General features: G+C 51.3%; 1 protein-coding gene across 1 annotated transcript in view; it reads left to right on the top strand.

The window, feature by feature from the left end:
- The window catches only part of Pi4ka (phosphatidylinositol 4-kinase alpha), a 128,998-nt gene that overhangs the window by 106,714 nt on the left and 420 nt on the right, over positions 1-21,864 (top strand). The window contains 20 exon segments of the mRNA XM_051150612.1: positions 1,145-1,252; positions 2,648-2,775; positions 4,965-5,084; positions 5,308-5,387; positions 5,502-5,695; positions 6,334-6,424; positions 8,519-8,686; positions 9,775-9,828; positions 10,878-10,998; positions 14,239-14,368; positions 16,153-16,223; positions 16,710-16,782; positions 16,857-16,927; positions 18,755-18,864; positions 19,134-19,238; positions 19,322-19,447; positions 19,685-19,805; positions 20,020-20,179; positions 21,382-21,471; positions 21,696-21,779. Of these exon segments, the coding sequence (XP_051006569.1) occupies positions 1,145-1,252; positions 2,648-2,775; positions 4,965-5,084; positions 5,308-5,387; positions 5,502-5,695; positions 6,334-6,424; positions 8,519-8,686; positions 9,775-9,828; positions 10,878-10,998; positions 14,239-14,368; positions 16,153-16,223; positions 16,710-16,782; positions 16,857-16,927; positions 18,755-18,864; positions 19,134-19,238; positions 19,322-19,447; positions 19,685-19,805; positions 20,020-20,179; positions 21,382-21,471; positions 21,696-21,779 (2,205 nt within the window).

The following is a 21,864-nucleotide window of genomic DNA, read 5'->3' as shown; positions in this document are numbered from 1 at the left end:
TCCGCTGAGAAGACCCCACTGCAGCTGAACTTCCTGGCTCCTCACTGTGCAGAGAGCCATGGGCTAACCCACCCCACTTGACTCCTGATCTCCGTCCTCACCCAGGGCTCCCTGCAGGTGGGGACAGAACAGTGCCTCCACCTGTGCCTCCCAGCACTGCTCAGGCCTTTGGTTAGCAGCAACCACACACTAGGAAAGAACCCCCACCTTTTAGGTGGGACTCATAGCCCTGTCCCACAGGACTAACTACAGATTGTTAATGAGTCTGGGACTTTTGGCCCAGTCACAGCATCATAGAGTTCATTTGCTTTTCTCTCAACAAAAATGAAGCGTGCTTTGTTTTGTTTTGTTTTCAGAAGCCTTTACATACTCACTTAATGCAGTGCTAGTGATGGAACTCAGGCCATCAAACACACTACACTCACTCAGGGTTCTCTTACCCAGAATGCCAGTTTTTCTGGGGTGCAGGGCCTCACTCTTCTACAGAGGTGCTAGGCTACATCTTAGAATAGGAAAGACTTTTATTTTAGTTACTTAAATTATCTTAACTTTTCTTTGTTTTTCAAGACAGGGTTTTTCTGTGTAGCCTTGGATGTCTGGACTCACTTTGTAGACCAGGCTGGCCTCGAACTCACAGCGATCCACCTGCCTCTGCCTCCTGAGTGCTGGGATTAAAGGCATGTGCCACCACACCCAGTTAAATTATCTTAACTTTAGGGCTTTACTGTACCATACTTTTACCTACGCATAGATTTTTTGTTGTTGTTAAACATGGCACCTAAAAGACATAGGCAAGGTGATCCGAAATTCAGGGTTATCCTAACACTCCAAAAGGGAACTGAAAGCCAGCTTGGAATATACAAGACTTTGTCTCAAAGGGACAGAAATAGAGCTGGCCAGTGGTGGTGCATCCCTTAATCCCAGCGCTCGGGAGACAGAGTCAGGTGAGTTCGAGGCCAGCCTGGTCTATAGAGTGAGTCCAGAACAGCCAAGGCTACACACAGAAACCCTGTCTCTAAAAACCAAAAGGAAAGAGAGAGGAAGGGAACGGCTGCGTGATGACACCCTGGCTGGACTGTCTCGGGCTCTGTGTTCAGAGCTGAGACCACACCCCTGAGGCTCCAACCTTGTGGCTCTCTCTCAGACTGCTGACCCTGGGCCTGTCCCTCCTGCATGCCGATGTGGTCCCAAATGCAACCATTCGGAACGTGCTTCGAGAGAAGATCTACTCCACGGCCTTTGACTACTTCAGGTATCACCTCAAGCTGTGTGTGCATGCGCCAGACATAGCCACAGCCCGGCTAATGTCACCCTGTTCTCCAGGAAGCTGCTTACAGAAGGACATGGTCTGCCGGGTTCATGCTCACCACCCTCATTCGTTAGCCCTTGTATGGCTAGACTGGAATATTCTCAACCAATGGGACATGCAGATTGTCCCTTGAGTTCAAGTAATTTAAGAGATGAGGGCAGAGGCCCACAAAGCCCTCATCCTGAGGCGCTTCAGGTAGTTAAAGTTCCCGAAAGGTATAGAGATATTTTCTTTAGTGTTTTTGTGACTAATTAAGTGCCTGTGTTGCTGTAATAACCTCCTACCCCCGTTTCTCTCAACAACCGTAACTAAATTCATTGTATCAAATCAAAGATTTGCAGGTAGAAGACCAGGGGCAGGGAACAAGCCTGGAGAGATGGTGCAGCAGTTAAGAGCGCTGCTGCTTTCCTGGCCTCCTGAGTCCTGGGCCCCGCACCCATTTCAGGCTTTGTCCTTCTTGTCTAAATTAAGAGCAGCCGGGCACAGTGACACGCACCTGCAGTCCCAGGTGTGTGTGATGCGTTAATCTCAGCATTCAGCAGCAGCGGCAGGGGAGCTCTCTCAGTTCAAGGCCCAGCCTGTTCTACCAAGTGAGTTCCGGAACAGCCAAGGCTACACAGAGAAACCCTGTCTTGCAGAGGGGAAATGCACTTAAAAACTAATTCCCAGCATGGTGGTGAATGCCTTTCATCCCAGCACTTAGGAGGCAGAGGCAAGCAGATCTCTGAGTTGGAGATCTATAGAACAAGTTCCAGGACAGCCAGAGCTACACAGATAAACCCTGTCTTGAGAAAAAATAAGAAAGATTAAGAGCATACCATTTACTTTTCCTGGTACTATAAATGACTGCTGCACAAAACCCTGCAAATATCAGCTGAGTGGGCCTTTGCAAATGTAGACCGAGGCTGGGTTCCCAGCACCCACAAGGTGGCTCACAAATGTAGGCTGTATGGTTGCGTGTGGACAGCTAAGTTGTCATCTGCCACAGCATACCACTCACCAGAAGCTGTAAATGTGAGCCAGGCATGGTAGCACATGCCTACAGTCTGGTTGATCTAGAGGCTGTGAGGTGGGACAGTCATGACCAAGGCCACCTGCAATATATATATATGTATATATGGAGTTACAGGCAGGCTGAGGTGTATAGGTAAAGCTGACCAGAAGCACACAGGCCTGGGCTACTAGGACAGCTGCGCTTCCCATGGGAGTTAGTGACCTCACCCCTGCTGTTGATTAGCTCCAGGCTAAACTCCAAAAAAAGGAGTCAGCCTTCATGTCAGCCGTGTTCTAGTCCCTCACTGCAGACAGTCAGCCCTTCCCTCCCGTGATTGTTTGCAGTTGTCCACCAAAATTCCCTACGCAAGGAGGAAAGCGGCTGCGTGAAGACATAAGCATAGTGATTAAGTTTTGGACCGCCGTGTTCTCAGACAAAAAGTACCTGACCGCCAGCCAGCTGGCCCCTCCAGGTAAGCGCCACCCACAGGAGCGCACGGGAGCGGGCGGGGACTCTGCGAGTGCTTCTGGAAAAGTCAGGGCCCAAGGGAGCCCTAACCTTAGTCATGCCTTGCATCGTGGAAAACCCAGTACTTGCTGTCTGCTACCTTTCCCCCAGCCGACACTGATACAAACAGCAAGTGAAGGACACGCGTTTCTTGTAGCTTCTCCCTGGACCAGCTCACTTCCCAGGTGCCCACTTAGTAGGGCAAGGCCACAATACCTACATATCATCTGCCAAGGCGCAGTCAAATGAAGACAGCTTCAATAGTGGGGCCTCCAGGCGCGCCCTCCAGGACTTCTTCTAAGCTGAATTTGAAAGGAAGCAGTGTGTGTGTGTGTGTGTGTGTGTGTGTGTGTGTGAGAGAGAGAGAGAGAGAGAGAGAGAGAGAGAGAGAGAGAGAGAGAGAAAGAAACATACACGCATACCATACATACAGCCAAAGTATACTGGAGCAAATAGCTTTCCAGGTCAGGAGAAACCAAAAGGAAGACATGTTTTCATCCCTCTGAACACAAAGCTGCTGATAGCCAAGCCACACAGACAGGTGAGGGGTGGGTTCTTTTAGGCACAATTTGTCCCCTGGACGCTCAAATTCCTCCTATATCAAACAATACAGTGTTGGTAAGCAAATGTCAAAAACAAACAAAAACCCCTGATGACAGGGTCTGAAGAGATGGCTTGGGGTTAACAGCACTGTGTTCTTCCTGAGGACCTGGCCTCAATTCCTAACACCCTTGGCTCACAACCATCTGTAATAGAAGATACAACATTGTTTCCTGTCGTCCACAAACACCTGTGCATACATACATGTAGGCAAAATACTCATACCCAGCTGGGCGTGGTGGCACATGCCTTTAATCCCAGCACTCGGGAGGCAGAGGCAGGTGGATAGCTGTGAGTTCGAGACCAGCCTGATCTACAAAGTGAGTCCAGAACAGCCAGAGCTACACAGTGAAGCCCTGTCTCAAAAAACCAAAAAAGCAAAAAATAAAAAAATTTTCGGGCCGGGTGTGGTGGCACACACCTTTAATCCCAGCACTCAGGAGGCAGAGGCTGGCAGATCACTGTGAGTTTGAGACCAGCCTGGTCTACAAAGTGAGTCCAGGATAGCCAAGGCTACACAGAAAGACCCTGTCTAAGTTTTTTTAAAAAATTTTAAAAACTGACAGTATATATTTTAATCTATTTTTAAAGACGTAGGACTATGACAAATAATAGGAAATTTTCCATGTAGACTGGTGAGAATAAAAGGATTCATGGGTGTTTGGAAAGCTTGGTCTAAAAGGTTTATTCCAGAGTCACCCATCATCCCAGTACTGAGTAAAGACCTGGGCTGCACCCTGCCTTCCCACTGTTGAAGACCTGCTTTCTTTAGGATGTCTTGTTGTTGTTATTGTTCTTTTTCTTTTTTTTTTTTTTTCTTTTATTAATTTATTCAGATTACAACTCAATTGTTACCCCAACACTTATATCCTCCCATCCCTCCCTCCCTCCCGCTTTCACCCTATTCCCCTCCCCTAGGTCTGTGACTGAGGGGGACCTCCTCCCCCACTATATGGTCATAGGCTATCAAGTCTCATCTTGGTAGCCTGCTTATTCTTTCTCTGAGTGCCACTAGGCCTCCCCACCAAGGGGAGGTTGTCAAATATGGGGCACCAGAGCTCATGTCAGAGTCAGTCCCCACTCTTCACATAACTGTGGAGAATGTCCTGTCCATTGGGTAGATCAGAGTAGGGGTTTGATGTTTACTATTGTATTGTCCTTCGATGTTATTGTTCTTTTTTGTTTTGGGGGTTTGTTCGTTCGTTTGTCTTTCAAGACAGTTTCTCTGTAATCTTGGTTGTCCTGGACTTGCTTTGTAGATCAGGCTGGTCTCGAACTTACAGAGATCCCCTGCTGGGATTACAGGCATGCGCCACCACACCTGGCTGTATGATGTCTTTCTTTTTTCTGGACAAGGTCTTTCCCTAGCCTGGAACGTGCCCAGTGGACTGGGTTGGCTGCCCTGCAAGCCCCTCCACCTCCCCCTGCATAGCTTAGGATTCCAAGGATGCACAACCACACCCGAACTGTTCAGTGTGGGCTCTGGGAAAGGCAGCCTTGGGTGCCTGTGCTTGAGCCACCTCATCCCAGAGTCTGTAATGTGTTTGTCCACAGATAACCAAGACACCCGGAGCAACTTGGATATAACTGTGGGCTCTCGGCAGCAGGCTACACAGGGCTGGATCAACACTTACCCCCTCTCCAGTGGCATGTCAACCATCTCCAAAAAGTCAGGTTGGTCAGGGTCGGGGTGGGTCCTACAGCTTCAGTGCGGCCTTGAGATCCCGTCCTAGTAGTGTGAAGGACACTCACTCAGATGACAGAACAGGGCACTAAAGGTGGCTTTTCTAGGTTCTAGAACAACAGGGACTGGGGATGGCAGAGCATAGGGCGAAAGGAAAGACAGGGCAGGTCTGTGCCTCAAAGGACCACAGCCATGGTCATCTTTGCTCCCTAGGTATGTCTAAGAAAACCAACCGTGGTTCCCAGCTGCACAAGTACTACATGAAGCGCAGGACGCTGCTGCTGTCACTGTTGGTAAGACCCATGGCCACAAGTACTTCCAACTGTGTGACATGTAACACCTCAGGGTGGGCCCAGCATGTGGACACCTGCAGAAAGTGCACTGGACACTGTGTTTGGTCTCACTAGGCCACTGAAATCGAGCGTCTCATCACATGGTACAACCCGCTGTCGGCCCCAGAACTAGAGCTGGACCAGGCAGGAGAGAACAGCGTTGCCAACTGGCGGTCCAAGTACATCAGCCTGAGCGAGAAGCAGTGGAAGGACAACGTGAACCTCGCCTGGAGCATCTCCCCGTACCTCGCGGTGCAGCTGCCAGCCAGGTAGGCCTTTCCTCACCCCGTTCCACCAGGAGTCCAGGGCAGTTGGGCGCCGGCTGTACTGTGAGTGCCATGAGCTGCAATGTGGCTCCTGTTGAAGACACTCAGCACACTGACCCTTAAGATCTTGTCAGCTCCCACCTAGGTGAGTTCAGAGCCACCACATATGACCGGGAGGGGAGCTCTTACCTAGCACTCACAGGACACTGGTTCAAACCCTGGCAGAGTCACTTGTAACTTGTAAAGGCTTCCGCCCTGGGAGGTAGTCCACAGAGTCAGTTTGGGAGAGCTTGGGTTGTGTTTGAATGATGCCACCCTCCAGCTCAAGCTAAAAGCAGACACTCTTGCTTGTGTGTAAATGCACGCATATGTGCGCAAATGTGTCAAGACTGGCAGCAAGTACCTTTGTCCACTAAGCCATCTTGAGACAAAGTTTCTATGTGAGCCAGGGTGGCCTCATTGTCCTGTCACCTCCTGGTGAATGTTGTAATGATGTCACTCACAGACCTGTAATGTATCGCTTGCCTGCAACATGTAAGTGTCTGTCCCAGTGTTGATCTAAGTCCCTCTGGGTCCTCTGTGGCAATGAGGAATGTCCCTGCTGGTACGGCTACCCCACCCAAGCCCTCTGTGCACTGTAGGTTCAAGAATACAGAAGCCATCGGAAATGAAGTGACCCGTCTTGTTCGGTTGGATCCAGGAGCTGTTAGCGATGTCCCTGAAGCCATCAAGGTAGCACAGCCATAGACACCAGCTCAGGGTCACACCAGACCTAGCCTGTCACCCCAGAGGGTGGTTACTCTGCATTACTATGACCGAGCATCTGACAGAAACACGTGGGAGAGGTTTGTTTTGACTCCGTTTCAGAGGGCAGAGCCTCATGGCTGGGCAGAGCATTGGGCTGGCAGCACCATGTGCAGGAGGAGCCTGCACACCCGGCAGATAGACAGAAGAGCAAGGACACATGGGCACAGGGCAGCCTCCACATACATGCCGCACTGACACCTCCCACCGGGTACAGCAGGCACATCAGAGGTCCGAGCCCTTGGGTCCAGTCCTCTTTGGACCCTCGTGGACCCACTCAAAGGTGTGCTTTATTAATCTAGGCATTTCTCAACTGAACTGTTGTGAGCCGTCATGCTGGGCCTGGTCACCCGTACAGGCCTGTAGTCCCAGCCACTTGGGAGACTGAAGCAGGAGCATCAGAAGTTCAAGGCCTGCCTGGGACAACCTTGCCTCAGTAAAAAGAGAGCAGGGCACAGTGGTGCACACCTTTAACCCAGCTTTCAGGAAGCAGAGACAGGCAGACCTCAGTGAGTTCAAGGCCAGCCTGGTCTACATAGTGGGACTGTGTGTCAAGGAAAAGGAATAAGTGGCGCTGGCGAGATGGTGGCTGGGCGCTGGCTGCTCTCCTACAGGCCCAGGTTCAATTCCCTGCACACACATGGTAGATCACAGCTGTCTGTAACTCCAGTCCCAGGGACTCCAGTGCCCTTTTCTGGTCTCTGCAGGCCCTGCACGCACACGGTACACAGACACACGTTTAGGCAAACACACAGACATAAAAATAGTATTTTTTAAGTTAAAGAGGGCTGCTGATATAGCTCAGTGGTAAAGCAGTGAAGCCTCTAGGGTCTTGAATTCCATCTCAGCACCATTAAATAATAGCAGTGCTTATGATTTGGGGTATGGTGGGGTACGCCTTTGAGCCCAGCAGTCATGAGGCAGGCACAGCCTGGACTACATAATGAGACCCCCATCTCTAAAACAAAATTATTATCACACCAGACAAACCAGGTAACCTCAGTGGTAGAATTTTTTTTTAATTCCCTGCGCTTTCTACTTCTCACAGATAGTAATTATCATGTTTATGATAGGAAATGCTTAGCCTGCTTCAATTCTGTTTATATGTGGGGTTACATATATCTCAGGCTAACCTCAGATTCACTGCATAGCTAAAGAGGTCCTTGAATTTCTGATCCTCCATTCTCCACCTGCCATGTGGTAAGATTACAGGTGTGTACAGCAAGACCTGGCTTTCATGTGCTGGGGACCAGTGTGTATGAGCCTGGAACACACTCCCAGGGACCGGTGTGTGCGAGCCTGGAACACACTCCCAGGGATCGGTGTGTGTGAGCCTGGAACACACTCCCAGGGACCGGTGTGTGCGAGCCTGGAACACACTCCCAGGGACTGGTGTGTGCGAGCCTGGAATACACTCCCAGGGACCGGTGTGTGCGAGCCTGGAATACACTCCCAGGGACCGGTGTGTGCGAGTCTGGAACACACTCCCAGGGACCGGTGTGTGCGAGCCTGGAACATGCTCCCAGGGATCGGTGTGTGCGAGCCTGGAACACGCTCCCAGTCTTCCACCCACATTCACTGCAATTGTGCTACTTTGCATAACATGTCAGAAGTATTTTACATTTTATCGTAAATGATTTTTTTGTTTGTTTGTTTGGTTTGGTTTTTTGGTTTTTCGAAACAGGGTTTCTCTGTGTGTTCCTGGCTGTCCTAGACTCACTTTGTAGACCAGGCTGGCCTCGAACTCACGGAGATCCCCCTCCCTCTGCCTCCTGAGTGCTGGGATTAAAGGCGTGTACCACCACTGCCCAGCCATAAATGGGTTTTTTATTGTCACTTTTTCTTTTCTTTTTTTTGGCCTAGATTTTGCCATGCAGACCAGGCTGGCCTCAAACTCAAAGATCGGCCTGCTTCTGGCTCCTGCATGCTGGAACTAAAGGCATGCACCGCCATGCCTGGCCCGTCACCCTTTGCTGTGACTGGAAGGACTACAGCTGCTCTGTCTCCCAACTTTCTCCCTAGTTCCTGGTCACCTGGCACACCATTGATGCCGATGCTCCCGAGCTCAGCCATGTTCTGTGCTGGGCACCCACGGACCCGCCCACAGGCCTCTCCTACTTCTCCAGCATGTACCCACCACACCCCCTCACTGCACAGTACGGGGTGAAAGTCCTGCGGTCCTTCCCTCCGGTGAGTCTGCAGCCCTGCGAGCCAGCCTAGGGGGAGCTGTCCCAGGGGGTTAGCGGGTGGGTGCCAGCCTAGGGTGAGCTGTCCCAGGAGGTTAGTGGGTGGGCGCCAGCCTAGGGTGAGCTGCCCCAGGGGGTTAGTGGATGGGTGGAAGACGGCTCCACCTGCGTGCATCCAGCTGTGTGGGCTGGCACAGCATGGCACTGCTCCTTACTTCCAGTCGTTGCAAAAGATAAATTTGAGCCTTTAACGCCAACACTAGGGAGGCAGAGGCAGGTGGATCTCTGAGTTCTGGGCCAGAAAGGATTACAATAAGATCCTTTTTCAAAAGAAAAAAATATGAATTTAATTGTAATTCATATGTGTTTTCTAGTTGTGGTTTTGTTTTTCTTTTGTTGGGGTTCCGCCCCCCCCCCATTTTTAAAAAAGATTTATTTATTTATTTATTGTTTATACAATGTTCTGCCTGCATGTACATCCACAGGGCAGAAGAGGGCGCCAGATCTCATTATAGATGGTTGTGTGTGGTCTCTGGGAATTAAATTTAGGGCCTTTGGAAAAGCAGTCAGTGCTCTTAACCTCTGATCCATCTCTCCAGCCCATGGTTTTTTTTTTTTGTTTTGTTTTGTTTTTTTTTTGTTTTTTGTTTTTTGTTTTGTTTTGTTTTGTTTTGTTTTTGCTTGTTTTATTTTGTGTAAGCTTTAATTGGATTTTTTGGTTAAAGTTGAGTGTAGTCCCTGCTCTGAGAAGTGGGCAGTGTATCCATGCCTCTTACCAACAGCAAATATTCAGGGGCCCTGGGGCGTCCGTGTGGTGGCCAAGGTGGAGGGGCTGTAGCAGGGGAGTTTCTGTAGGATGTCCTAGAGCCCTGATTGCCTTGCTACAGTTTCAGCACCAGCAAGTTTACAGTCCCCTCAGCCCTTCAACTGGGGCAGGCTCCTTTCCTTGCTTGTTTTCGCCAGTGTGTTGCCAGCCTTGGATCCTTTGCTATCCTGTGAACATTCCCCGGTTCTCCAGCAGGGGGCAGCGTCCCACATGCAGGTGCGGGGCTCCCTGCTGTTTGAACTGTTGTAACCTTCCTCCTCCCACAGGACGCCATTCTGTTCTACATCCCCCAGATTGTGCAGGCTCTCAGATATGACAAGGTCAGTATGGACACAGCTTTCCACTTCCTCTGCCCAGTCATGCTCTGCAGGGCGGTGGGTGCTGGCACCTTTTCTAGCTGTTTCCATCAGGTGGGCAGCCTGTTCTGCAAGCCCCTTTGTTGGGTCAAGTGTCAACAGATTCCATGACCTCCCTGAGCCTGGCTGCTCTCCTTGGGGAGCGGTGAGGCGTGGGTGAGCTGCTGAGGGACCTGCTGGACTCAAGCTGTGTCAGATGTGCACCTCCTGAGGTCACAGACAGGAGCTGCTCCCCTTGTTTCAGCTCGCTGTTTTTTACAGGGTTACTTTTATTATTGGTGTTTTCAGTTAGGTGTATTGTGTTCAGGTCCTTGTGAAGTTCAGAGGCCGCGGGTCCCCTGGATCTGGAGTGCAGGCAGTGTGAGCAGCCTCGTGTGGTGCAGGGAACTGGACTGCAGTCCTCTCCCAGGGTGGACGTGTTCTTATCTGACCATACCTCAGATATGGTCATTAAAACCAGGGGTTACTGGGACTGTGAGATGGCCGAGGTGGGGAGTGACTGAGGGAGACAGCCAAAGCCAACCTTCTGCATCCACACACATCCATGCGCGCGTGCGCGCACACACACACACACACACACACACACACACACACACACACACACACATCCCCACACATCTCCACACATACCCACACCTCACACATACACATACAACTACACACATACACACACATCCAAATACTGTGAGGGAACAAATGGAGTGGAAAAGAGAAGAGGTCTTTAAGATGGCGGCCTTCAATGTGAGGTTCCACCCTGAACACTGTCCAACCCTAGAAGTGAGGTCTTGGTACCCAGCCTCCTTGTTCCTTGTTTGTGACAGCAGTAGACATTGAGAGGCCTGGTTCTTACGTACAATGGGGCTAACACAGGAGGTGCAGGCAGCACGAGCCCCTGGCTACCTGCCTGGCCTCTGGGCTAGGCTGAGCAGCCACGTGGTGGCAGTAAGGCCGTGCACTGAGTCAGGCAGAGTCTTCGAGGAGTGAAGGCTGACTGTGGCCCTGGCCTCCCGCAGATGGGCTACGTGCGTGAGTACATCCTCTGGGCTGCAGCCAAATCCCAGCTCCTGGCACATCAGTTTATTTGGAACATGAAAACTAACATCTACCTCGATGAAGAAGGGCACCAGAAAGACCGTGAGTACTGTGCTCTCAGGCCTCTCCCCATCACCATCTTCCCTAGAGGCCAGACTTCCTCTTCTTCTGTTTTCTCAGAGGCCTCTGTGCTCTGTGCTAACCTAACCTGGAGCATACATGGTAGAAGGAGAGAACAGAGTCCTGCAAGCTGTCTTCTGGCCTCCATATGTGTGCCATAGTGTGTGTATGTCCACACACAAAAATAAATAAAAAATTAAAGAGCATGGTGGCACACACCTTTCATCCCAACACTCTGGAGGCAGAGGCAGGCGGATCCCAGTGCGTTCCTGGCCAGCTGTCTCAAACAAACAACAACAAAAGGCAGGTGTGGTGACATTTAGCCCAGCATGTCGAAGGCAGAAGCTACGCGAAGCCCTGTCTTTTAAAAGGGGCTGTGTAGTTGTATCTCAGCTGGCAGAATGCTTGCCTGACATGCACAAAGCTTTAGATTCAGTACTTAAAACCACTAAGCCAGATATGATGGTGCACATCTGTAATCCTGGCACTTAAGGGTAGAGACTAAAGGATCAGAGCTTTAAGATCAGATTGGGATACCTGAGACCTGTCTCCAAAAAGCCAGGTGTGGTGGCATCTGCCTGTGGTGTAGTGTTTGGGAGTGGAAGGAGGAGTTCAGGAGTTCTGGGCCGACTGCAGCCACATAGCACATGAGAGGTTGGTCTCTGTATGGGCCGTGCGAAACCACAGTTGTTGGGTTTTGTTTTGTTTTTGTTTTTTGTTTTTTGTTTTTTTTTTTTAGATTTATCTATTTATTATGTACACAGTGTTCTGCCTACATGTATACCTGCACACCAGAAGAGGGTACTAGATCTCATTATAGATGGTTATGAGCCACCATGTGGTTGCTGGGAACTGAACTCAGGACCTCTGAAAGAGCAGATAGTGCTCTTAACCTCTGAGCTATCTCTCCAGCCCCTAGTTGTTGGTATTTTGGTTTGGTTTAGTTTGGTTTTTTGGTTCTTCGAGACAGGATTTCTCTGTGTAGCCTTCGCTGTCCTGGACTTGCTTTGTAGACCAGGCTGGCCTCAAACTCACATTGATCCGCCTCCCTCTGCCTCCTGAGTGCTGGGATTAAAGGTGTGTGCCACCAAGCCCGGCTCTAGTTGTTGGTTTTTTTAATGGGAGGAAAAAAAAAGAAAAAGAAAAATGTAAATTTAAAAAGTAAAAGCTGGGAGGTGGTGGCGCACACCTTTAATCCCAGCACTCAGGAGGCAGAAGGGAGGCGGATCTTTGTAAATTCAAGCCCAGCCTGGTCTACAAAGTGAGTCCAGGACAACCAAGGCTACACAGGGAAACCCTGTCTCGAAAAATCGAAAAACAAACCAATAAACAAAAACAAAAAACCAAGTAATACAGAGTGGCACATGCCTGTAATCCCAAGACCCGGGAGGCAGAGGCAGGCAGGTCTCTTGAGTTCAAAGCCCTCCTGGTCTACAAAACGAAAAGTCCTGGTCTACAAAAACAAACAAAACAAAAAGTAATATAGAAAGTCATGAAGACATACATGTAGTCACAGCATTGTCTCTTGGGAGGTAGAAGCAGGAAGATCAAGAGTTCAAGATCACCCTCAGCTTCAATGTAGGAGCATGAGACTCTGTCTCAAGTACATAGTAAATACATAGTCAGCCCATCAGGATAACTCAGTGGATGAAGCCACTAGGCCTCACCTCAATTTGATTCCCAGGTTCCCGCAAGGTTGAAGGAGAAAACCAGCTCCTGCAAATTGTCCCCTGACCTCACAAGTGCCATGTCCTGTGTACCCCCACATGAAACCAGCTCCAGGAGTGGCCCAAGATTTGTATTCCCTGAGCTGAGAATACTGAGACACACAGATCCCAGGGGCTGGCTAGCAGCCAACCTAGATTCACCACAAAACAGTAAGCCAGTGAGAGACTTTCTCAAAAAACAAAATGAACAGTGCCCAAAGAACAAGACTAAGAGCCAGGCATGGTGGTACACATCTTTAATCCGAGCAGAGGCAGACAGATATCTGTGAGTTCAAGGCCAACCTGCTCTACAAAGCAAGTCTAGGACAGCCAGGGCTACACAGAGAAACCCTGTGCTGAAAAGGAAAAAAAAAAAGGCTAAGGTTGACCTCTGGCCTCTGCCTCTGTGCACACATACACACCCCACATACAAAGGAAAGTGACAGACAGCAGGTGCCTCTCAGCACAGAGGGTCAGCCCTGCGAGCACATTCTGTTTGGTCACACAGCAACATTGAAAATCATGTTCTCAGTCGGGCATGGTGGTGCATGCCTTTAATCTCAGCACTGGGAGGCAGAGGCAGGCCTGGGAACCAGATGTGGTGATGCGCGTAACCCCAGCACTCAGCTGCTTGGGCAGGTCGAGCGTGTCTTCCAGGCAGCATGAGCACTGTTGCTAAACCCTGTCTGGAAACAAAACAAAGCCAAGTAACTCGGGACCAGGAATGTGCCAGGCATACATAAAGCCCAGAGTTAAATCCCCAGCACCAAATAAACTGGGAGTAGTGGGACATATCTGTAAACATAGCACTTAAGAGGAGGCATGGGCTGGAGAGATGGCTTAGTGGTTAAGAGCACCACCTGTTCTTCTAGAGGTCCTGAGTTCAATTTCCAGCAACCACATGGTGGCTCACAACCATTTGGAATGAGATCTAGTGCCCTCTTCTGGCCTGAAGGTGTACATGTAGATGGAGCACTGTATACATAATAATAAATAAATTTTAAAAAAGGGGGGAGGGGCTGGAGAGATGGCTCAGCAGTTAAGAGAACTGTCTGCTTTTCCAGAGGTCATGAGTTCAATTCCCAGTACCATATGGCAGTTCACAACTGTCTGTAACTCCAGTTCCAGAGGATCCAACATGCTCACACAGACATGCATGCAAGCAAAACACCAATGCAAATAAAATAAATAATTTAAAAGAAAAAAAAAGATGAAGAAGAGGAGGCATGGGGGTCACAAGTGCAAGGCCAACCTGGGCCACTTGTGACCTTATCTCAAAACAAATCATTGATGTTTCTCTTTGCCTACGCCTTTGTCAGGGGCTAGTCGTTCTACCTACCAGCATGGTCAGTGTCTACAGCAAAGCAGGGAAAGAAGCCATGTTGTGGCCTCTAGCAGGTCTACCAGACTGTTCTACATGATGACAGGGTGCTGGGAAATCCCCCAGCTTGGGTCTAGCAAACATCTTTAAGGGTCTTCATGGCAACTATAAAACTCATCATCTCTGTCTCCTCAGCTGACATTGGTGACCTCCTGGAGCAGTTAGTGGAAGAGATCACAGGGTCCCTGTCAGGCCCAGCCAAAGATTTCTATCAACGGGAATTTGATTTCTTTAACAAGATCACCAACGTGTCAGCCATCATCAAGTAAGTGGCTACACTGAGAAGACCGTTTTCTGACTGCTCACTGATGATGTTGGCCTGACCTCTCCACTCATGTGGCTTTTCAGAGGCATTGCCCACTTGCACAGGGAAGGCAGAGCATCGTTGACATTTGGCCAAGGTGACCTAGAGAGAAGAGCCTTGGGCACAGCTCTTCCATTCCCTCACTTGTCCTCAGTGTGTATGCAGGCTGCGAGTCCTTACTGACCACAGACATAGGAGAGCAAGGAAATTGTCACACCACCACCTGACATAGTCAGCTTAAGGGAACACTGTGGCTGGGCAAAGAGGCATACGCACACCTTTAGTCCCAGCACTTGGGAGGCAGAGGCACGTGGGTCTCTGTAAACTTGGAGCCAGCCTGATCTACATGGTGATTTCCCAGACAGTGAGAGCAATATAGACCATGTCTCAAAACCCAGAACACACACATACACACACATGCACGCACACACACACACACTGCCATTCCAGGTTTGCTTCTGGCTGGGGTGTCCAGACAGGAAGTTTAATCTGGAGGGCAGGTTTTCTTTTATTTGGGGAAGTAGAGGCTATAAAACCTTGGGGAAGTGGGTAGGATTTTTCGGGGTGACTGTTAATCATTGGCTGTTGCTGAGGTGCTAGGAGAGGGTTTCCAGCACTAGCTGGACATGTCCTTATAAGGAAATAGGACGTTTAACCTGAAACCTGGCCACCAGGCCACATGACTGCCTAACCAGTAGCAGAGGTGGGGTCGCCAGGTTCCGTGCACCAGGCCATGCAGGCCCAGAACAGGGAGGGAGTGGTCCTTACTCCTGCTGATCTCAAGATGAGAGTTTTGTGGGCTGGACATGTTTGGCCCTTATTCTCGCTCCAGGCCGTTTTCCCTGGTCCCATGGCTTACTTGTCCCACAAAACACAGGGGAGGGGCGGGGCAATATGGACTCCTTTGTAGTGATAAAGCGCATGCTCAGCATATGTACAGACTGGATCAGAGAAGGAGAGTGGTAACCCATAACCCCTGCAAGGCTCCAGTCCACTGACCTAAAATTCCTCACTGGAAGTGTAGGGGGGGTGTCTTTCTGTATAGTCCTGGCTGTCTTAGAACTTACCATGTAGACCAGGCTGTCTCAAACTTACAGAGATCTGCCTGTCCCTGCCTCCTGGATGCTGGACTAAAAGCTTACGCTACCATACCCGGCCTCTCTAGAACAATAAAGGCGAGGCCCTATCTTTAAGCATACTGGTTCAAATCATGGCAGGTGGGTAGAGTTTCAGGGCGTCATGATACAAGAACCACAGAGCTGTAGCTAGCCTCGCCTAGCCTCACCCTCAGCTTAGCCAGGTCTCCAGCTAGTGCTTATGGCAGTAAGTTATAGAAACAGCATTTCAGTCCAAAACTGTGCCAGACCCACTGCCACCTGTTCTCTCAGTACCTGAACAGCAGCACACACAGCGTAGCATGTGAGGCCAGCCATGTCGGGAAGCAGCTGCACTCCAGCCCCTCCCACGGCCATCCGGCCTGTCTGAGGAGTAGAAGGTTTCCTGACACCGTGGCCTGGTGTGGTTGAGTGTCAGTGAGGAAGACAATGTCCAGAGCTGTCTGTCCTTGAAAACTAGTTTCTGCAGGAGACAGAGCAGAGCCTTTTGCTTAGACACTTTGATGTAACCCAAACTGGCCTCACGCTCACTGTAGAATGGAGGGTACCCTTAAACTCCTGGTGCTCTGGCCTCCAGGTCTGGGTGTGGGGGTTCCACCATGCCCAGAGTTTTTCTGTCTTGTTCCTCAGGCCCTACCCTAAAGGTGATGAAAGAAAGAAGGCTTGTCTGTCAGCTCTGTCGGAAGTGCAGGTGCAGCCTGGTAAGTGGCATATCCTCAGGGCCAGTGGGGCACGGGGGGGGGGGGGGGGGGGGGAGGCTGCTGTCTCCCATGGGGTGGTGGGGCCAGTGTGGAAGCAGGGCTAGGCCAACCATGCCACACACTTAGGCCCTCCAGCATCCAACACCCAGCGTCTGCTTATTGGACTTACTTACCTGACTATGCACAGAACACAAAGATGAAAGAGTGTGTTGACAGCATGCTGCCAGGGGAACTGGCCCAGGAAGCTAAGGTCCAGAGCGTTCTGGAGAAGTATCTCCTGCGAGCCTGGTGTGCTTTTGTCAGCTATCTGGAGAGATTGTGAAGGTCAGGAGGGACAGACCCACAGTGATCACTGAACAAGTCAGGGGTGCCACAGGCAAGCCAGGGCTCCTCACACGGCGTCTCTACCTATGGAGCCTATGCTGGAAATGCGGTGGCTCCTTTGGTCACATGTGCTCCCTGTGCCTCTCTTCTGCGTCTGCCCAGGCTGCTACCTGCCCAGCAACCCTGAAGCAATTGTACTAGACATTGACTACAAGTCAGGGACGCCAATGCAGAGGTGAGTGCCTGCCCCCACGCTTGGGCCTCACTGGGGTCTGCACTTGCCCTCTCATGGCTGCATTCTTCTTTCAGTGCTGCGAAAGCGCCTTACCTGGCCAAGTTTAAGGTGAAGCGGTGTGGAGTGAGCGAACTTGAAAAAGAAGGTCAGTAAGGGGCGCGCTGCAGTGTGGGGTGTCTCTCCTCTCTAGCACTGCTTTGTTATGAGCACCCAGAAAGATGTCTGCTGTCCTCTGCCTGCGGGCTCACCCTCCCTCTGAACGTGGCAGGTGCTAATGCAGTATCGCTGCTTACCCTGGAAGCTGTCCCCTGAGTCTCAGGAGCCCAAGCTGCTGAGCCCCAGCTGTGTGGCACACAAGCTGCTTCAGGCTCTGCACAGAGCCTGGATGTGCCTGCATGACAGACACATGGACAGTGTGCAGATCACACATCTGGAGCTCTGGGCTGGCTGCCCTCTGGCTCTGTACTCCTGAGGTTGCAGGTGATGCTGCTCAGCCTCGCTCATCTCTCCCTGCCTCCATGTGGCCTTACACATCTCTCTTAAAAAGATACTCTTTGAACACTTGTCGTCTAGTATGGCTCTTTGGTTTTTTTAAGTTTGCTTTTTGTTTTGGTGGTGGTGGTTGTTGGTTGTTGGACAGGGTTTCTCTGCACAGCCCTAACTGGCCTTGAATCAGAGCCCCTCTGCGTCTGCTGGCAGCACCCAGCTCAGTGTGGCCCTGTGGCCTACAGCATTACTACCTTGTGGCTCCTTTCTCGTCCCCGCCCTTCCTTCTCCGTCCGGTTACCTAATTGCTCCTCGGTTTCTTTGCACTTGACAAACAGCAATCCAACAGTATCCAAGCACCGACCAGCCGGCAGCAGCCCTGCCTCTTGGGTCCCCTGAAAAGGACCACGCCCCTGCTAGAGCATGAGGCAAATCATAGTCACCTGCTGTGCAGCAGGCTGTCATCGCCACACCTGGGATTAAAACAAAAACATATTCCCATAACATTTCTGTGGGGTTTTTTACAGATTTATTATGTATACAGTGCTCTGCCTGCATGTGCACCTGCAGGCCAGAAGAGGGCACCAGATCCCATTATAGATGCTGTGAGCCACCACGTGGTTGCTGGGAATTAAACTCAGGACCTCTGGAAGAGCGCCACAGGACCTCTGGAAGAGCAGCCAGTGCTCTTAATTGCTGAGCCATCTCTCCAGCCCATTTCTGTGTGTGGTTTTTGGTTGTTTGTTTTTTGCTTTTTGTTTTTGAGACAGTTTGTCTGTGTAGCCTTGGCTGTCCTGGACTCGCTTTGTAGACAAGGCTGGCCTTGAACTCACAGCAATCCACCTGCCTCTCCCTCCCGAGTACTGGGATTAAAGGCGTGCACCGCCACCGCCACCACCGCCTGGCTCATTTCTGTGGGTTTGTTTTTTTTGGTTTTGGTTTTGGTTTTTTTTGTCTTTTTTTGGTTTTGTTTTGTAGACAGGGTTTCTCTGTGTAGCCTTGGCTGTCCTGGACTCACTTTGTAGACCAGGCTGGCCTCAAACTCACAGCAATCCACCTGCCTCTGCCTCCCAACTGCTGGGATTAAAAGTGTGTGCCACCACGCCCAGCATTTCTGTTTTTTAAAGAAACAAAAATTACAAAATTCTCACTACAGACTCTTAACATGATTGTATCTTCAAACATCTTCATTCCAAATGAGGTCACATTTGTGGTTTGGGGTGTGAACTCTGTGGGGACACAGGCCAGAATGGAGAGATGTCTTGAATGCCTGGCTATGTTTGGCCCTCGGTCCTCAGCTTGGACCCAGGGGCTCCTTTTCAGTTCCTTGTAGACTTGTATGTTCTTAGGGAAACTCGGGTCTGTGATTTTGTGTGGCCCCTGAGTGCTGTGCAGCAGTCACTCAGGATCCCGGTTCCTTACAGGCCCCTGGGAGGCCTCCTTGCAGCCTGTCGGTTGACAGCCACAGCCCCGCTCCCACCCACAGGTCTGCAGTGCCGGTCAGACGCTGAAGATGAGTGCCGCAAGCAGGAGGCCGACGGCAAGAAGATCTGCTGGCAAGCCGCCATCTTCAAAGTAGGGGATGACTGCCGACAGGTGACAGAGCAAGACAGCATCCCCTAGTGACACCAAGGACAAGCCCTTCATGTTGTGAACCATGAGAGGCACTAGTCCAGCCCCACCCCATGAAGGCTGGCCTCACCCACACATCCTCTGGGCAACCTCATGACAGCCCAGCCTGGGTGGCAGTGAGGCCAGACTTCAAGACTCATTTGGCCACAGCCTGTGCCTTTCCCTTGCTGGCAGCCTGTGCGAGCCTCCAGGGCTCACACCCTGACTGCACCCTTGTGCCCTCTCCGTCCCAGGACATGCTGGCCCTGCAGATCATTGACCTCTTCAGGAACATCTTCCAGCTGGTTGGTCTGGACCTCTTTGTGTTTCCCTACCGCGTGGTAGCTACTGCCCCTGGGGTAAGTTCCTGGAGCATGGTGGGCAGAGGGGACCATCACACCACCGCTCCCACCTAGCTGTCCCTTCCTCCTTCCCTTCCTAGTGTGGCGTGATTGAGTGCATACCAGACTGCACTTCCCGAGACCAGCTGGGCCGCCAAACTGACTTCGGCATGTACGACTATTTCACGCGCCAGTATGGGGATGAGTCCACCCTGGCATTCCAGCAGGTAGCTAGCCCCAGGTTGGCTAGCCCAGTCCTCTGCCCACCCCTGCTCTACCTTCTGCCTTCCTCTCTTAGGAGCTAAGTCGGTCTGCTGTAGCTTTCAATGTCACAGAAGCCTAGAACCCCAGGGTGCAGGACATGCTGCTGGCTCTGCAGGGCACACAGCTGCCCTCACTGTCCTCACCCTGCATTCCCGAGTCAGCTCTGCCTCTGATGTGAGACCACGGCCCTCTCCTCACAGGCACGCTACAACTTCATACGAAGCATGGCCGCCTACAGCCTGCTGCTCTTCCTGCTGCAGATCAAGGACAGACACAACGGCAACATCATGCTGGACAAGAAGGGCCACATCATCCACATCGGTCAGCCAGGGGGCCAGCGGGCCAGCCTCCCCGTGCCCACTGTAGAGAGCAGCTTAGTTACGCTAATGAACAGGGGTCCCGCCCACCCGCCCGCCAGGCCTGCTTCCTCCCCGCCTGCCCCCCTGCTTCTGTCGCTAGAATGTGGCTATGGTGGCTTAGTCCTTTTCCTCCGGATATAAACCACCTGGCCTGACAGCTTTTTGGGATTTTGCAGACTTTGGCTTCATGTTTGAAAGCTCACCGGGTGGCAACCTTGGCTGGGAACCAGACATCAAGCTGACAGACGAGATGGTGATGATTATGGGGGGCAAGATGGAGGCCACACCCTTCAAGTGGTTCATGGAGATGTGTGTCCGAGGGTACCTGGCTGTGCGGTGAGCCCACGCCCCTGGAGGAGGGCAGCTCAGTGGGAAAGAGAGCCCATGCCCCTGGAGGAGGGCAGCTCAGTGGGAAAGAGAGCCCACGCCCCTGGAGGAGGGCAGCTCAGTGGGACTGAAAGGTCAGCGCTCACACGAGGTGCTGACAGACACCTGCAACTCCAGCTCCAAGATATCCGCTGCCCACTCTGGCCTCCTGAGGCACCTGAACATATATATGCATACACTCACACGTGCACACACTCACACGTGCACACACTCACACGTGCACACACTCACACATGCATACACTCATACACATGCATACAGGGAGCTGGAGAGATAGCTCAGTGGTTAAGAGCACTGACTGTTCTTCCAGAAGACCAGGGTTCAAATCCCAGCAATCACATGGCAACTAACACCTGTCTGTAACTCCAAGATCTGACGCCCTCACATAGACATAATGCATGCAGACAAAACACCAATGCACATTTAAAACAAACAAACATGCACACACAAAGATAATTGTGTTTTGAGACAAAGACAAGGTCTCGGTCACGATACAGCTCTGGCTGCCCTGAACTTCAATTCACTATGTGCACCAGGATATAGAGATGGCTTGGCTGCTAAAGGCTAGGCTCACAACCAGACAGTCTTTTTTTTTTTTTTTTTTTTTTTTTTTGAGACCGGGTTTCTCTGTGTAGCCTTGGCTGTCCTGGACTCACTTTGTAAACCAGGCTGGCCTCGAACTCACAGCGACTCGCCTGCCTCTGCCTCCCGAGTGCTGGGATTAAAGGTGTGTGCCACCACGCCCGGCGACAAAGTCATTTTTTAAGTGAAGAGCCTTGCCTATGTAATTCCCACTCAGCCTCCAGCCACATCATGTAGTCTCCCCCGGCACCCTTCAGCCCTGGACTCCACCTCTGGGCCTCCTGGCCACCCTTTCACCATACACCATAGCCCCACACCTACATGATGGAGACTGGCATCAGGCAAACGCCACACAGAGTGTCCCTCTGGCACAGCTACGTGCTACTGTGGCTGACACCAACCACAGCATCTTGGAGCCACCACTGGAAGTCTGGCATGGTGGGGACAGGGCAGGGCCACTCAGCCGCGCAGAGCTGCATGAGCCTGGCAGAGGCAGGCGAGCAGAGCGTGTAAGACTGGCAGCTGCACTGTAAGCAGGGTCCCTGCTCAAGCTGGCTTTGTCCCCACAGGCCCTATATGGATGCAGTCGTCTCCTTGGTTACACTCATGTTGGACACAGGCCTGCCATGTTTCCGGGGCCAGACAATCAAGCTTTTGAAGTAGGTGCCATTTGGGGAAGAGCTGTCCATCTGCTGGGGCTCTACCCAGAAACCTTTTATGTGTGGTTGAGTCCCAGAAACAGGGTTCCTGGAATAGCCAGGTGGCCCTCAGCACAGGTGGCCTAGTAGTTGCTGGAAAGGGTCAGAGACCACACTAGGCCACACAGGAGATCCCTCAAGTGGACTGATTGACACAAACCAGGCCTCCTTTCATCTCTCTGCAGACACAGGTTCAGCCCTAACATGACAGAAAGAGAGGCTGCTAATTTTATCATGAAGGTCATTCAGAGCTGTTTCCTCAGCAACAGGCAAGTCACCCTCTGTCCCTGAGCGTCCTGGGGGCGAACAGGGCAGGAGGGGAGGGCTCCGTCCTGGGGGTGGGGGAGGGGGGCG

Source organism: Acomys russatus, chromosome 8, assembly GCF_903995435.1.
Source record: "Acomys russatus chromosome 8, mAcoRus1.1, whole genome shotgun sequence".
Taxonomy (NCBI): Eukaryota; Metazoa; Chordata; class Mammalia; order Rodentia; family Muridae; genus Acomys; species Acomys russatus.
Note: the sequence above shows the minus strand (reverse complement) of the source record. Positions and strands in the feature narration are given on the sequence as shown.